Source organism: Tamandua tetradactyla, chromosome 5 (genome assembly GCF_023851605.1).
Source record: "Tamandua tetradactyla isolate mTamTet1 chromosome 5, mTamTet1.pri, whole genome shotgun sequence".
NCBI lineage: Eukaryota > Metazoa > Chordata > Mammalia > Pilosa > Myrmecophagidae > Tamandua > Tamandua tetradactyla.
In genome coordinates this window covers 10,593,264-10,610,470 of record NC_135331.1, presented here as the reverse complement: position 1 = coordinate 10,610,470, position 17,207 = coordinate 10,593,264, and the positions used below count along the sequence as shown (strand labels likewise).

General features: G+C 47.4%; 1 protein-coding gene and 1 long non-coding RNA gene across 2 annotated transcripts; one reads left to right on the top strand and one right to left on the bottom strand.

Annotated features, from left to right (window-relative positions):
- Positions 1 to 2,238: 2,238 nt before the first annotated feature.
- P2RX4 (purinergic receptor P2X 4) lies at positions 2,239 to 16,885 on the top strand. Its single transcript, XM_077159805.1, has 12 exons — positions 2,239 to 2,407; positions 6,777 to 6,924; positions 9,390 to 9,461; positions 9,565 to 9,637; positions 10,072 to 10,168; positions 13,315 to 13,395; positions 13,480 to 13,621; positions 13,714 to 13,850; positions 15,267 to 15,360; positions 15,459 to 15,524; positions 15,790 to 15,885; positions 16,359 to 16,885. The coding sequence occupies exons 1-12, from the start codon at positions 2,274 to 2,276 to the stop codon at positions 16,383 to 16,385; spliced, it is 1,167 nt and encodes a 388-aa protein (XP_077015920.1). The 5' UTR covers positions 2,239 to 2,273; the 3' UTR covers positions 16,386 to 16,885.
- On the bottom strand, positions 6,745 to 9,036 carry LOC143683597 (uncharacterized). Its single transcript, XR_013175556.1, has 2 exons — positions 8,718 to 9,036; positions 6,745 to 7,610 (listed from the first exon to the last, which is right to left on the bottom strand). It is a non-coding gene; the product is annotated as an uncharacterized LOC143683597 (long non-coding RNA).
- Positions 16,886 to 17,207: the final 322 nt, after the last annotated feature.

Genomic DNA, 17,207 nt, shown 5'->3' with positions numbered 1-17,207 from the left:
AAAGTATTCTGTAGGTGTTCAATAAATATCTGTTATATGAATTAATAAAATCCATTCAATGTATCAACACCTATTTTAGTTTCTTAGGCTGCTTAAAGCAGATTCCATGACATGGGTTGGCTTAAACAATTTATTAGCTTACAGCCTGAGACTGAGAGAATGTCCAAACCAAGGCTATGCTTTCTTCCTGAAGACTGACTGCTGGGAATCCTTGGCTCCTCTGCCATATGGCCAGGCACATGGCAGCAGCTGCTGATCTTTCCCTAATCTTCCAAGTTTCTTGCTTTCAGCTTCTTGCTTCTCCAGCTTTCTCCCTCTCTCTGTATTTATTCCGTTTATAAAGGACTCCAGTGATATGACTATGCCCCATCCTAAATGAGGTGTGTGTTGGTTTGAACTATTAAGTACCCCCAGAAAAGCCACGTTTTAATCCTGATGCAATCTTATGGGGTCAATCTTATTGCTTAGAGTGGGAAACTTTAATTGAATTGTTTCCAAGGAGATGTGACATACCTAGTTGTGGGTGTGACCTTTTGGTTAGATGGAGATGTGATTCCATCCATACAAGGTGGGTCTTGATTAGTTTACTAGACTCCTTTAAAAGATGAAACATTTTGGAGAAACCTCAGATGCAGAGGCTTGGAGAACTGTTGGTTTGGAGTCAACAAAGACATGAATATTTGGAGATGCTTGGAGTGCCGATGGATACAGTAGATGCCTAGACACGGGCAGAGCCCAGCAGATGTCATCATGTGCCTTCCCATGAGATGCTAAGCAAGCCAGAACCCAGAGTCGCTTTCTGGATGGGCTAAGTAAAGGCCCACAGATGCTTAGAGGAGAAACCACTGTTATCTGAAGCCAGAAGCAACAGGACCGGGATCAAGGACCAGCAGACACCAGCCACATGCCTTCTGATGTGACAGACATCAACCTTTCTTTGGAATTAAGGTATGTTTCTCTGGATGCCTTAGTTTGGACATTTCTATAGTCTTAGAACTGTAAATTTGCAACTTAATAAATTCTCCTTTTAAAATCCATACCATTTCTGGTACGTTCCAATCTGGAAGCTTTAACAAACCAATACAAGATGGGTCACATCTTATCTGATGTAGGCTTACCAAAAGATCCTACTTACAATGGGTTTACTCCCACAAGAATAGATTAAAGAACATATTTTTCTGGCATACACAGAACTTCAAACCACCACACCACCTTTTCTTGGGACCATCTTGGACTGTAGTAGGTGGCAGCTCTGCTTCTCCCTCTAACCCAACAATTCATCTCTAGTGGTAGATGCTGTGCGTTTTCGGTTAACTTTTCTTATCATTCATCTTTTTATATTGGGAAAAAACAATGAGATGGCATGATTTGGAATCTCACCCCAGGAAATGCCTAAAATATGTGCCAAAGATTATGCATAGGATCCAAAAACTGGAAATAATCATAGTACAATCAGGGAAGTTATACAGCCTCCGGGAGAAATGGTTCATAAATTAAAAATAATTATAACAAGTCTGCAGCAGCATGGAAAATGAGTAATGTGAACCCAGAAAGTAAAAAGCTAAATTAAACACTGTGATAACAAATTTAACGCTTATACATGACGACTACTGCCTAGAATTAAAATTCTGAGAAGGCAGGAAGTTTTGCTTGCCGTCTTCACTGGACAGTGCCTGGCACATGGCAGATATTTTATTGCTGCTTGTTGAATGAATTAATGATGGTAAATATAAAACGTATCTGAACAAATGTGGAGAAATCTGGTGGGACCGTGGGTGTTTCCCCACTTTCCCTCAACTTTCCAATTCTCCATGAAGTTGCCATGAAAATTTCTCGGTCAAAAGGATGACCAGTGAAACACCACGCCTTCACCTAGTCTGCAACTAAGCGAAGAGGGTGAACTGATCTAGGAATGTGGCCTGGACTTGCATTCCAGGAGGAGCATTTGGGGGGGGCATGTGGCCCCAGCAAGGGGTCCTGGGTCTCTCCGGAGCTTGAGGGGGCGGTGCTGCTTCCTCTCCCCTCGCTAGAGTTTGGACCTCCTGTGGGGCGGGGGTGGAAGAGCCTCACTCTCGGCAGCCCGCCCCTCTGCCCACCCCACCCCCGCCGAAGGTGCGCTCCTGCCGAGCGGGCGGCCCCTACCCCTCCCGCGCGGGCCGCGCCGCCTCCTTCCGGGCCCTCCCGGCGAATGGCGGCGCGCCGCCCAGGCGGGGCCCGGCGCGGAGGCGGAGGCGGGGCCCCGGGCTCCGGGCGAGCGCGGCGGGGCCGAGGGCATGGCGGGCTGCTGCGGGCCGTTGGCCGCCTTCCTCTTCGAGTACAACACGCCGCGCATCGTGCTCATCCGCAGCCGCAAAGTGGGGCTCATGAGCCGCGCGGTGCAGCTGCTCATCCTGGCCTACGTCATCGGGTGAGCCCCCGGGGGGAGGGGCGCGGCCGCGGGGGGGACCCCACCCGAGACACGCCCTCCGGCGCCCCCGCGGAGCGGCTGCCCCCTCCTGGCCGAGGCCTGCGGTGGGCTCCGGGGGGCGGTGGCACGAATGGCTGACACCCCCCACCCCCCACCCCGGGCCAGGGTCGCAGCTGCTGCGCGGGGTCCCGGGGGCAGGAGGCTGCCTGCCTGGAAGCCGTGCTCTAGCCACCCAGCGTCCTTCGCTGCTTCTTGACCTTCTGATTCCCCTTGCTTGCCGGGGGGCTTTGCCTTAAAGGTCTCACCCTTTCCTCTTCCCTTCCCATTCTGATCATCTGCTGACCAAAAACAAAGTTTGGGATTTCCGCTTGGTTCCTTCTGGGTGTGTAGCTTTGGGCCCTTTCATTTGAGTAACATATGGTAACCCAAAGATAGTAGAGAGGTCAGATTTTCACGAAGTTGCTTTGCTCTGGGTCAGTCCTCTAGAGCCATGTATGTGGTGTTTGAAGTCCACTTCCTTTGTTAGGTCGGGCAGTCGGCCTTTTGGTATGTGCGCCTGCCTTAGCCTTAGTCCCCATGGTACCGTCTTAGTTTACATGTGCCCTGCCACCTCCAGTTTTCCCCAAATGTTTGATTTTGATTGAATGAGCCCATTGCAATTTAATGAAACTGGAGAGGAGGTGGAAAGTAACTCGCCAGCTGGGGCCCACTTTAAACATTCACCTGCCCTATTATGGCTCTGACATGGCAGGTGTATCCGCTGTGCTGTTTGTTGCCCTTACTTAAAAGACCTAGTTCAGTAGTCCCCAAACTTTGCACACTGGAACCACTTGGGAATCTTTTAAAAGAACACTGGTGTCTGACTCCATCCTCAGACCTTCTTAATTTAATTGGTAAGTAGTATGGCCAGCTCCCCAGTTGATTGTGAAGTACAGTAAAGTTAGGGAACCCCTGACCCAGTGCTTTCCAAACCTACCTGATCATAAGGAATTGTCTAAAAATAACAAATTACCAGCATCCTTCCTGCAGATCCTGATTCAATAGGTCTAGGATGGGGCTTAGAATCTGTTAACACTGCTGGAGGGGTTCACCATTTCTGGCAGCTTTGGGAAACACTAGACTTCCAGCATCTGTCAGCCCAGCTCTGGTAGGTGCTGACTATATATTTTTTTAAAAATGGCCCTCCAGGCATTGACTGGTCCACTCCCAGTTCTGGATTCATTAAGTCTTTGGCTGCGGTAGTACCTCCAGCACCAACTCCTCCCTTCCCACTGCTTTGCTCTCGCCCCTACCCTTTCCCCCAATCTCCCCACCCATCCCACCTCCCCACCCCACCCCAGAGAGTGTGCTGCTCCCTTCATTTTGAGACCCACCACTAGCCTGTCAACTAAACCCAAGTCCCTGGGTTGGACCCAAAGCATGTGCAGTCAGGAGTTCTTGTGCAGCTTTTTCCTCTTGGCTTTGCATGCTCACATGAGGATCAACTTATAGATACCTTAGGGTATCTATAAAATTATGGGCTGATCCACTGTTGGTGGGAATGTCAAATGGTGCAACCACTGTGGAAGGCAGTTTGGCGGTTCCTCAAAAAACTGAATATAGAATTGCCATATGACCCAGCAATACCATTGCTAGGTATCTACTCAGAGGACTTAAGGGCAAAGACACAAACGGACATTTGCACACCAATGTTTATAGCAGCATTATTTACAATTGCAAAGAGATGGAAACAGCCAAAATGTCCATCAACAGACGAGTGGCTAAACAAACTGTGGTATATACATACGATAGAATATTATGCAGCTTTAAGACAGAATAAACTTATGAAGCATGTAATAACATGGATGGACCTAGAGAACATTATGCTGAGTGAGTCTAGCCAAAAACTAAAGGACAAATACTGTATGGTCCCACTGATGTGAACCAACATTAGAGAATAATCTTGGAATATGTCATTGGTAACAGAGACCATCAGGAGATAGAAATAGGGTAAGATAATGGGTAATTGGAGCTGAAGGGATACAGACTGTACAACAGGACTGGATACAAAAACTCAGAAATGGACAGCACAATACTACCTAATTGTAATGTAATTATGTTAAAACACTGAATGAAGCTGCATCTGAGGTATAGTTTTTTATTTTATTTTTTTATATTTTGTTTTTTATTTTTTTATTTTTATTTTTTTCTCTCTTATCGTTTTATTTCTTTTTCTGTTGTCTTTCTATTTCTTTTTCTGAATCAATGCAAATGTACTAAGAAATGATGAATATGCATCTATGTGATGATATTAAGAATTACTGATGGTATATGTAGAATGGAATGATTTCTAAATGTTGTGTTAGTTAATTTTTTTAATTAATAAAAAAAAAATTATGGGCTGCAGATGTACCATATAGCAGCCACGTGTGGCCATTTAGCCTTGGAATACACTTACTCCACATTGAGATGTGCTGTGACAATAAAATGCACATCAGATTTCGAAGCTACAATGCCAAAAAATCTCACTAATACGTTTTCATATTGCTTACATGTTAAAATAATATTTTGGATACTTTGGGTTAAATAAAATACACTATCAAAATGAATCTTACCTGTTTCTTTTTACTTTTTAACATGATTACTAGAAAATTTTAAATTGCATATTATATTTCTGTTGGGCAGCACAGCTCTTTAGAGTTCTTTCTCATGTGCTCACTGCCTTGATTGTAAGGAGTTTTTTAGCAGTTAATACTTTGCTTTTACCCAGCTTGTTATGGTCAGAACTGACTCAGGATCTGAATTAAGGGCTTTTTTCTTGCTTTTTCTGTTAACTTCTTTCTTTACTTCTTGATCCAGTTCATCTTGGTCAAATTGTCCTCTCTCCTCCCACTGCAAACCACCCTTCCTTCATAAAGAGACTGAATACCCAAATTAATCTAATTCTCAGTTAGTTGCATAAGGAGGAAAGAATCATCACATGATGAAGACAGGCGTGAGACCATGTGTCTCCGATTTAGCAACTCATTGTACTTGTTTGTAAAATAGTAACCTACCTGTCCCAAGCCAGGGCTTCGGTGTATCAAACTACAATTAAATGGTAGCTTTTTTTGTGGCTTGATTCCTAGAAGCCGTGAAGAAGAGGACTTTATTTGTCAGGGGGAAGAGCCCACGCCGAGGCTGGGCAATGAATGGAGGGACTGCTGAAATCATACAAATCCATAAAACAGAAACCAAAGTCAGTGAGTTTCTGAAGTCTCAGTATCTAAGGCTTAGAAGGAGGGACGGAGGATGCTAGTGTTTCTTGATTTGAGAAATAATAACAATAATAGCTGCTGGCATTTGGCTTGGTGAGAAAGAGTTCTGATTTGTAGCACTTGCCAATTTCCTTGGTGTAAATTTACACCAATTTCCTGTAAAATGGCCCATTTCAGACTACCAACACTGACGCACAGACTTCCTGAAAAACTAATGACCGGCTTCGTAAGCTGGTGCCAACAGCTCCACCACAGGAGACCACTTTTTGAGCACAGGCTCCGGGTTGGCATTGTTCTAAGCATTTGCTACACCATCAGTTAACTCATTTAATTTAACCTCATAACAACTCTGTGAGTTCTATTATGATTCCTGTCTTATACATGGAGAAACTGAGGCTTAGAAAGGGTAAGCCACTTGCCTGAAGTTATGCTGAGTAAACTGTGGAGCTGAGACCTGAACCCACATTGTCTGGCTCCAATCTGTGCACCAGTGTCAGAACCAGGATGCATTGATGCCTTTATATTTTTCAGTCTGGTAGTTATGTCCCTACTTCAAAAGAGAGGCACATACATGTGATCTAGATTCTTGGGGAAATAGGAAGAAACAACTATAAAAAGTTCCTTGAAAGTTGGGACTCTCTTTTCTAGAGTACAGCATAGCAGACAAGAAAATGGCTCCAGAACCAGCATGCCTGAGTTCAAATCCTGGCTCCTTCACTATCTAGCTGTGTAACCTTGGGCAGTGACTTAACCTCTCTGTACCTCAGAGACACAGTAACTATTGTTATCATAATTTGTATTATCTGCTGATGATCCCCATAGGTCACAGGACACTGAAAGTGTTCATATATCTAATGATAAAATTCATTGAGTGTTTTCTTTTGCCCATCACTATGCTAAGTGCTCTACCTGTATCATCTCATTTATTTCCCACAACCACCCTGTAGTATAAGTGCAATTACACCCATTTTGCAGAAGTGGAAATGGAGCCCTAGAAGTTAAGGAGGTTTTGGAAAGTCACATAATTTAGAAAACAGGCTGTAGACTTTCAGCCTCTGGCCCTGAGCTCCCTGGCATCAAATCAAAATCACCAAGTCTTAATGTCAATTTGAGAGGTCTCTTTTATTTTGTAGGTGGGTGTTTGTGTGGAAAAAGGGCTACCAAGAAATAGACTCAGTAGTCAGCTCAGTTACTACCAAGGCCAAGGGCGTGGCCACGATCAACTCTTCTTCCACTGGATTCCAGATCTGGGATGCAGCAGATTATGTGATTCCAGTTCAGGTATGTCTCTCACCATAACTTTAGCCTGACATTGAAGACTTTGGTTAGCTCCTTTCTCTATTACTAATTTTGCACACTTAATTAATGATTGGCAGGGCCAAATTTCTAATGTCACTGATGCCCAGACTAATTGTTTTGGGGCAAGAAATCAGTGCAGGGCAGATCTGTTTTGGGCTTAGGTCTGTCTTAGTTTCCTCGAGTTTCCGTAACAAAGTCCCCAAAACAGAAGTTCATTCTCTCACTGTTCTGGAGGCTAGAAGTCTGAAATGAAGTTGTCAGCAGGGCCATGCTCCCTGAATCCTTCTTGCCTCTTCCAGCCTCTGGGGGCCCCAGGCATTCCTTGACTGATGTCAGCATCACTCCAGTCTCTGCTCCATCTTCACAGGGCTGTCTCTCTCTGTCTCTGTCTCTCTGTCCAAATTTCCCTCTCTAATAAAGACACCTGTCATTGGGTCTAGGACCCACCCTACTCCAATATGACCTCCTCTTAACCAATTCCATCTGCAACAACCCTGTTTGCAAATGAAGTCACACTGTAAGCTATGGGGGGTTAGGACTTCAACATAGATTTTTGGGGGGACAACAACCCATAACAGGGTCTAACAAGTAACAGCAGCTCTTCAGCTCGCACACACAGTGCTTAAAAACCAAAGCTTTTCATGTGGATATCTTGTCTGTCTCAAGCCCTGAAAGATGAGAAAGCAGATGTCTTAAATCCTGCTCCTTTCTACCATTTGTACTTACTTTTTTGATGTTAATCTACAAGGTAAATTTTTCCAGACAGCATAAAAACTGAGAAGGAAACAAACATACCCACAGAGGATCCCATCAAGAACAAAGAGAAGGGAAGAAATAGTTGGATGCGGCATCGTAGGCTCCAACATGTTAATCCGCAAAGCTCAAAGTTAAATATTGACTCTCTTTAGCTGTGTTAACAACACTGCTCCTTGGTACACGGCAAACCCGGACATACCCCTGCAGATGGTATACTTGCTCAGGTGACCCAGCACAGATGAAGTGCAACTCTTGGTTCAGTGCTCGGAGAGGGCAAACAAATACTTCAGAAACCCTTTCTTCAAGTGGATTCATTTCCCCCATTCCCCGCCCCCATCTCACAATATAGGTCTTTTGGGGTGCCCAGAGAGAAGAGTGAACTAACCAGTCATTGGGATCAAACAGAATGGAAATTGTTAGCTGGCTGGCAGTGGATGGTCCCGCTGGTGGGCACCTGTCTCAGCAGAGAGAGAACAGTTGCCGGGGAAGGCCCAGCCTCGTCCTGGCCAGCCCTGGGAACATCACACCCAGGACATTTATTTGAACCAAGGAAGGGCACGGGCCTCCCTGCTTTGATCCTCCATGGGAAGGAAAACCCAGCAACTCTGCCTTCCATGGCAGATCTGAGCTGAGACTGTGGGAGCACCATAGCACTCCCACAGTCCTTCTGCTTCTCCAGACAGATCACAAAGGTCCACCACTTCTATTTGGATTATCTCCAGACTGGGCATTCCTTAAATTTTGGATACAGAGAAGGAAACAAAAAATAGACTACACTGAATTGCTGGAGTCTGACTAAGGAGAGAGCCTTAGGATCAGCCTGTCTGTGCACCAGATAAGGATGTGTTCATTAATTCATATCCGGGAATGTGACAGGGGTGGCAGGTGCAGGACTCACATCACATCCGCATGCCCTCCTTGTGTCCATTTCCTTGTTTTCCAACACGGCTTATTCTAGACCAGCTATTTCCAGAGCTTGCGCCACCCTGTCAGACCTGGGGGTGGGGACATCTATATACCTTTGGTTTCCAAGTTATCCTGATTGTACAGATGGCTCCTGGTGTTGACTCATCTCTTCATAGGGTATGAAATGCTGAGAGAAAGCTACTGGCATTTCCCTTTAAAGTGCCAGTGCCCAGTGCCCCAAGATGTCTCCTTGAATCTTTTGGGGTCTTTAATTCCTTACATTGTGAGGTCATTATTAGCAGTTCTTCTGGGTCTTCCCCATTGAACTGTCCTCCAGAAACTCTTAAGTCAATCATTTGGCACCTCTACACCTACCAGAAGAAGACAGAACCTTCTCAGATGGAGAAGACTCCATTGCTGACCCTGATTGAATCTTCTCTAGAATGTTTTACTTACTTATTTTTATTCCAGTTGGGGTGTTGGGGGAAGCCCTACCAAATCTGAGCACTTTGAGGCTTAGTGTTTTCATATCTCTGAGGTTATCTGGTTGACAGAGAATGTTTTGAGCAATTGTGGGCTCTTTTCCTGCAACAAGTCAACAGCTTTTTTGAAGAACCATTTCAGGTTCTAGACTCTCCTACGAGAGAACGGAGAACTGTAGGTTCATTTTGTTAAGTCGTTTTCTGCAGGGCCTGTGACAGAAGGTTCTCCCCTATTAAATGAACATCTGGCTTCCTTTGGAGGAATAACACGGCAGCTCCCTGTTTTGTCTCCCCGCTGTGCAGGAGGAAAACTCCCTCTTTATCATGACCAACATGATTATCACCAAGAACCAAAGCCAGGGAATCTGTCCAGAGGTAGGTAGCTTCTCAGCCTCCCAAGCCAACCTCTTCATACCTGTTGGCTAGGTGTGGGTCTGGGCCATGCGGCATTTGTTTTCACTCATCCTTCTTTTTACAGGTTCCAGATAGGGCCACTGTATGTGAGTCAGACACCGACTGTACCCCCGGCTCTGTCAGCACCCACAGCAACGGTAGGAGCCCACGACTGCCACACCGGAGCAGAAGCTTAGCCTGGGGGTCAGGGGGCAGCCTCTGATAAGATTGGCCTTCCCTGTAGGTCTTCAGGGAAGCTACCCACACCCCTCGGGGCCTTCACATGACCCCAAGTGAGCCTGGTGTCAAGGCAGGGGCCCCATGACCCTCTCTGTATCCACTAACTTTCACAGGAGTGCCAGAATCCACCCCAGATCTGTTCTGTGGCTTGGCCCTGAAATTGGCCGAGCAGAGATGTCTTCCTCTGATTCCAATTCCTGGGCACGGTCTAAGTCCCAAAATTGGGATGGCTCAAGATTGATTCCATAGGTGGTCATGGTGGAGCTTCCATTTTCCCTCCCTGAAGGAGCCCTCCTCACCTCGGTAGGAAGTAGGAGACCCCACGGACGTATGTCTCCCTTGCCCCTTGTAGGAGTGGCGACTGGAAAATGTGTGTGGTACAATAGGACTGTGAAGACATGCCAGGTGGCTGCCTGGTGCCCAGTGGAGCACGACCTAAATGTGCCAAAGTGAGTCCTGCCCAAGGGCAAGATTCGCCCTAAATGGTGGTTCTAAGCCAGGCGTTGGGGGTGGGGTGTCAGCATGGGAGCTCAGCCTATGTGTGGTGGCTTGCTGCTCGTGGGGTATCTGTGGCATGAGTTCCTCTAGGACAGCATTCTCAACTGCACTGTGATGCCTGCCATGTGCTGGTTACTTCCAAAGAGGGTGCAGATGACTGACCCATGTCTGTCAATTTCAAGTAACTAACACAATACGGCACACACCTAAACACAGACACAAGGAGCAGGGGTAGTTGGTTCAGCTAACCAAAAAGATCCAAGCTTGGCTAGATCCAGGGCTCAAAGGATAGTGTGGGTCTCTACCTCTTGCCTCTGCTTTCCTCTACATTACTTCATCTGCAGAACAGAACCCACAGGGGCATCCAAGGAGGCAAGCTCTAGGTTTGCATCCACCACCAATCCCACTCCAGGCAGCGTCCCCTTTCCAGTTGTCCATGGAGATTCTAGCCCTTTCTCTCCTCACCTCATCATCCCATCCTGAACTCATCACTATGGCTGGCAGTGAGTTTTGTTTATTGGTTTGGGCCTGGGTCACACACCCACCTTTGGAGCTAGAGGTGGGGGTTAGCCCCACCCAAACGAAGCAGGTTGGAAAGAGGGAAGGTTTGGCTTTCCAAAGGATATTTGGGATTCTGTTGCTAGCAAAACGAATTAACAGAAGCTAGGCAGGAAAATCACAAATGTCTACTAAAGTATATTTTATAAACCAGAGCAGGTTCAGGTTAGCCCTAGAATATCACTCTTCCCATTGGCAATCTGGTGTGCCCTTAGGGGATGGAGTTAGAGGCGACACCCAGGGAATTACCTGTGGCTCTGGCCTGAATATGCCCAGGAAAACAGGTAGCTACATGAACTTCAGCCTGGGTTTGCTGGGACTGAAGAAACGATTGAGACCCACTGGTTTAGAGATGGCTGAGAGCAGGAGCTCGACTAAGAAAGGAAGCACTCAATAGTAATCCTACCATTTTAGAGCAGGAAGGCTCTTATGGATCCACTGTCCATTACAGGGCCATTGTTCCAAACTGAGATGGGCTGTCAGCATAAAATACACTCGGGATTTTGAAGACTTATGTATGAAAAAAGGAATGTATGATATCTCATTGATAATATTTAATATTGATCCCATGCTGAAGTGATATTTTAGATATATCAGATATAGAAAAATTAATTCCTCATGCCAGAGACCCGGGTTCGATTCCCGGTGCCTGCTTGTGCAAAAAAAAAAAATTGATCCACCCGTGATTGAATGGATAAACAAAATATGGTCTATCCATACAATGGTTATTCAGCCATAAAAAGGAATAGAGTTCTGAGCCGTGCTACAACATGGATGAATCTTGAAAACATTTTGCTGAGTGAAAAAACCCAGACAAAAGAACAATATATGATTCCATTTGTATGAAATATCAAAATAGGTATCTATCTTGGTATCTATCTAATCCTCAGATAGATGGAAAACAGGTTGGTGGTTACCAGGGATTGGGAGGTGGAGGGAATGGGGAGTGACTGCTTACAGGGTTTTCCCGTTGGAGTGATGAAAATGTTTTGGAACTAGGTAGAGGTGGTGAATTGTGAATTCACTAAATCCCGCTGAATTGTTCACTTTAAAATGGTGGATTTTATGCTATGACAGTTTCACCTCATTTAAAAAAGGAGTTTAAAAATCTCCCCTATTTCTTTTTGCTTTTCACTGTGGCTCCCAGGGAACTTTAAATCACAACATGGCCTGTATTTGTGGCCCACATTGCATTTCTACTGGACAGCGCTCTTACATGAACTGACACTGAGCCACAGGGAAAGTAGCTGTTCCCATTTCAATTCCCATTGGGTCCCTCAGATTATCTCAAAGGAGAAAATCCTGGTTTGCTGATGGTGCCTTTACTACCTTTCTAACACTTGCTAATGTCCATTTCTCACAAAGAGAACAATGTCTGGATTCAGCACCTTGGGCAAACAATAGTTTTCACTACAACTTTAAGTAACATTGTTTAGATTTCATCCTGTTTCTTTGAATACTCACCTCTGACTTATGGCAAATTGTACTTTCTGTGGTGATGCAGCCAAGTTTCATTCATTTGAGAACAAGTATCAATAAAAAAAATAAGCTGATCCTTAAGAAAAATATCCTGTATAAGAGGCACACAGATATGGGAGAGACCCTACATTATAGAAAAGGACAAAAGTTTGGAAAACCTTGATGATAAATTATATCATCATTCCCTGTCTATACCTGGTTGAGGGAATTTGCCTTAGTCAAGGTCTTTACTTGAGGGCAGCACTCCCAGGCCTACCCCCTCCCCACTCACTTCCCCCTGTACCCTATCCTGTGACTTGCTCTTATGACTGACACTGTTTATACCTGTCTGAGAGTCCATCCATGCTGGGGGAATGTCCGTCCCCCAGTGTCAGATTCTCCTGTAGAAACCTGCCATAGCACTGGGATCCCCCTGGGGACAGATTTGACTCAGAGCAGCCAGGAGGTGACGTGGCGCTCCCCAGAAGAGGCACCCCAGGGACAACCTTCTTGTGTGCCTCTGAGAAGGGGTCAGGGTTCAGGTGTGTGGGTGAATGTACCTTTTTTCCACTTGTGCAACCAGATCCACCAAGCATTCCCCTGACAGCACCTGAGAGCCAACAGCTGCCGGCTGTCTCCTGTCTAGGGAGCCCGGAGATCCCCCCTCTCCTCAGTTACTCCTCAGCTTCCTTCTTAAATTCCCAATGCCTGGGGAAGAGGCACTGCCTTTACAGAGAGGAAGAAATAGAAGGCTTGGTTCAAAGTCTCTTCTCTCAGCCTAGTGCCCCTGCAGAGGAAAGCAGAAAATGCTAGAGCTGTTTCACTTTTTTCTTGACAAAGAACATTGTAAGACGTGGATCTTTAAAAAGAAAGGGTTTATTATTTAAACAACGAATACAATTTCTTATATCTCCATAAGAATTGTATTTCTGTATATTTTTGTTTCTTATATATATTATAAATATTTCTTATATGTTATAATGTATTTACTAACTAATGTACGATCTTATTTTTAAAATATTACATATGGTATGTAAGTGTCTGCATATTTGAACTTTATTCACGTTATACTTTTTTCCAGCCCCGCCGTTTTAAGGGCCGCAGAAAACTTCACCATTTTGGTTAAGAACAACATCTTGTATCCCAAATTTAACTTCAGCAAGTAAGTGACGGGTGGGCGGGCGGCGAGTTCCGCAGCCCCTCTGGGATTTCCCTTGCTCCTACGTCTGCTTCCTCCCGACTTTAGGAGAAACATCCTTGCCACCATCAACTCCACCTACCTCAAATCGTGCATTCACGACCCTAAAACCGATCCCTTGTGCCCCATATTCCGTGTGGGCAAGATCGTGGCGGGTGCAGGGCACAGCTTCGCGGACATGGCCGTCACGGTAGGTGAGGCCCCCGCCCCTTGCCGCCCGGCTCTCGCCCGGCAGCGGGCTCTGAACCAAGCCGCCCCCCGTCTCTGCCCCGGAACCTGCAGGGCGGCGTCATGGGCATCCAGGTCAACTGGGACTGCAACCTGGACCGAGCCGCCGCCCGCTGCCTGCCCAAGTACTCCTTCCGCCGCCTTGACACGCCGGACGTGGACCACAACGTGGCTCCAGGCTACAACTTCCGGTGGGCGGGGCTTGGGCCTCCCCACCGGGCATGCGCGCCCGCCCAGGCCCAGGGCAGGCCGGGAGCGCCCTCAGCCGGGCCTTAAACTTGTGGCGCCGTGGCCCTTGCTTCCCCGAGCGGCCCCTGCTTTCTGAGGGGCTGACCTGCTTGGCTTTCCACAGCCCACCTCGGCCAGGATCTCTGCCCATTAGACTAGAGGGCCAGATGCCCTTGCGAGACTCCAGTCCCAGAGGCCTCTGACCTGGCCCAGGGATTGGTTTCTCAAAGGCTGAGCCGGTTCCCAGTAGCTCCAGGGTGTGGGGAATACGGGTTTTAGCCTCAAAAGGCGATCGTAATCTACTGAGAAGGCCAGAGGCCATGCCCTTGAGGCAACAAATCTGCAGCCACGTCCATTTTCAGGTGCCCTTTGTGGAATTTTTTTCACACATAGATGCTCTTAAAAATAGGCCCTGCCAGGGATTAAGAACCCAGCTAGGCCAGTGGTGCTTTTCTGTTGCCTCTATCTCCCTCTAGTGGCGACATTTGGAGCCAAATAGAGGAAATCTCTAATTGCAGGATGCTAGTCCTTTGGAACGATCGGGCTTACTGATAATAGAGCAGATTCTTGATTTTTTTTTCCCAGTAGGGGCGGTATATTTGTAATGATCCATCTCTAGTATCAGTTCTTGTAGAAACCGTTGTGGAGAACCTCAAGTGTGGGTTGAAACCCCAGAACAGAAGCCGATCAGTCCCTCAGGAGAAGGACGCCATCCCCCTGACCACCACCGACATCCGGCCCCACTTAAGTCCCCCAGACCCTGACGGTGACATGGAAGTTGTGGACCAGCCAGATCACGGGCCTGGGGGGCTCAGGTTCCCAGCAGACCACCTGTATAACCTGGGGTAGCAAGTGATAGCTTGTCTCAACAGTTCTTTAAAAAGAGGCTAGTGCTGATGCTGTAAATTTCATGTTTGGCCCATGCCCCTACCCTCAAAGCAGTCTTGGAGGTGGCTGCTGGCTAGACTCATTCTCACGACAGCAGCCAGGGTTTCCTTGAGAGCCAGGTAGCTCACACCTGGCAGGAAGGACATTCTGAACTAGAGGTTCCATAGCTTAAACCACAGGATCAACCTTATAGGCAGATATAGATAGTGGTGACAGCCAGTGCTCCAGACTGCCCACCCCATGGGACCTGGCACCATCCTCACTGGACACAGGCCAGCCCTCCTCCCCTGTGGCCCACTGTGGCTGGCAGAGCCCTGAGGCACTTGAGCTTAGTCTCTTGAACTGTCTGAGCAGCCTTCAGCCATGCTAACCTCTCCAGGGCCTTGGAAGAGGTTTGCTCTAACAGCCCTCTCCTGGGACCTGGCACAGTAAACCAGCTTCCTGTCCTGCTTGAGCTGGGTTCCTCTCATCTGCCCCCCTTTCCCTCCCAGGTTTGCCAAGTACTACAACGACCTCTCTGGCTCTGAATACCGGACCCTCGTCAAGGCATACGGCATCCGCTTCGACATCATTGTGTTTGGAAAGGTGCCTCGTGTTGTCCCCACATTGGCTCTCATTTCAACCCACCCTCTTTCTGCTCTTCCTTGCCCCATTGCAATTTGTTTATCCCTTGTCTTTTGTAGGCTGGGAAATTTGGCATCATCCCTACCCTGATCAACATTGGCTCAGGCTTGGCGCTCTTAGGGGTGGTGAGTCATGGAGACCTTCACACAGTAACAAGCACAGGGAAGCAAGACCCTTGGCCACCATCCTGGTTCTAGACTTGTTTCCATGACCCTCACCCCTCTTCCCCTCCCTTTCTCCAAGACAAGACCCCTTGGGCCAAGCCCTCTCCTGAGTTGGACATGCCTTTCCTTTCCAGTTAGAGATTCCAGGCTCCTGGGAAGGGACACTAACCCAATAACAGGCGCAGAGGACTCCACCTCACTCGTTCTCCTCCTGTGCTTAATGCAGGCAACAGTGCTATGTGACATCATCGTCCTCCACTGCCTTAAGAAAAGATACTACTATCAGGAGAAGAAATATAAATATGTGGAGGATTATGAAAAGGTAGGCCTGCCCTGAGCTGGAACAACTTCTGAGAGTGGGAGAACCTCAGCCCTATGCCTGGCCTGGGGTCAGGTTCCTCTCCAAAGGCCATTACCATTTTAGCGTGCCACCAGCCCAGCCAGTCACACACCAGGCTCCCCAGTGACTTTGTGTGTAGACTGCTTGTTTTAGAATTTACTTCATACTCGACTTTCCATGGACTCATCCTTTAATTTTAGCCTCATTGTAATTAGTATCATCTTGGATTAGTTATGATGATGGATTTTAGGGGGGGGAGGGGTAATCTATGTCCATGCACTACTTAAATTTAAGTGCCTTGAAGGCCAGGAGGGGTTGGGGACCAGGCTTTGAGCCCACAGCACTAGGCCCACCCAGACCGCTCTCACCTGGGGGCACCTGGACCCACCTGACCACTCTCACCTGGGTGCAGCACACGATGGGCATGCACTTAACCTGCTCACATGTCTTTGCAGGGCCTTCACAGTGAGACAGACCAATGATGGGCCCTCGCCAAGTCACAGTGAGAAGGAGGGAGAAGAGCTGTCCGTTGCACCCCAGGGAAAATCCTGTTCACATTGAGCCTCTACTCCACTCGCCTGTGGTTCCCAGACATCTTGTTTGATGTGTGGGATTTGTTTGCCTACTCTGTGGAGTAGGCCCCTCTGCAGTTCCTGCCACCTGGGGTGGCTGCCTCGAGCTCTGGCCCAAAGGCAGTTATACTACTGAGGCTTCCTGGGCTGGGGCCCTGTCTAGAGCCCCCTGGGCTGCTCTCATCAGCTCAGTTTTGGCTGCTTTGACACAGGCCCTGAAACAGCCCTGTTCCTGCACTTTATGATGAAGGGAAGGCCGCCTGTGCTGTGGGCTGCGCCTGGGCTGCCGCTCCTCTCCCAGACCGGGACCCTGTCCATACAGTCACGAGGTGGAGTTAGCCTTATTTTTCCTTTGAGAAGAGTTATACTGACATGACTAAGGACCAGATATTAAACCAATGATATTCTCAGTCCGCGTCTGTGTTGTTTTCATAGCTTGCCCTAGAGCTTTCTTTTCTGCCCTTTTACCTTAACTATTAAGTCCATTTGTTGCCCCCGCTTATTGTGCTCAGAAAAGTTTCTTGAAATAGGGTGCCCCCCCACCCTATGGGACATGACTCCCAGGGGTGTGGACCTTCCTGGCAACGTGGGACAGAGATCTTAGAATGAACGGAGACTCAGCATCAAGGGACTGAGAAAAACCCTATAATGAGCTGAGACTTAGCATCAAGGGATTGAGAAAACCTTCTCGACCAAAAGGGGGAAGAGTGAAATGAGACAAAGTGTTAATGG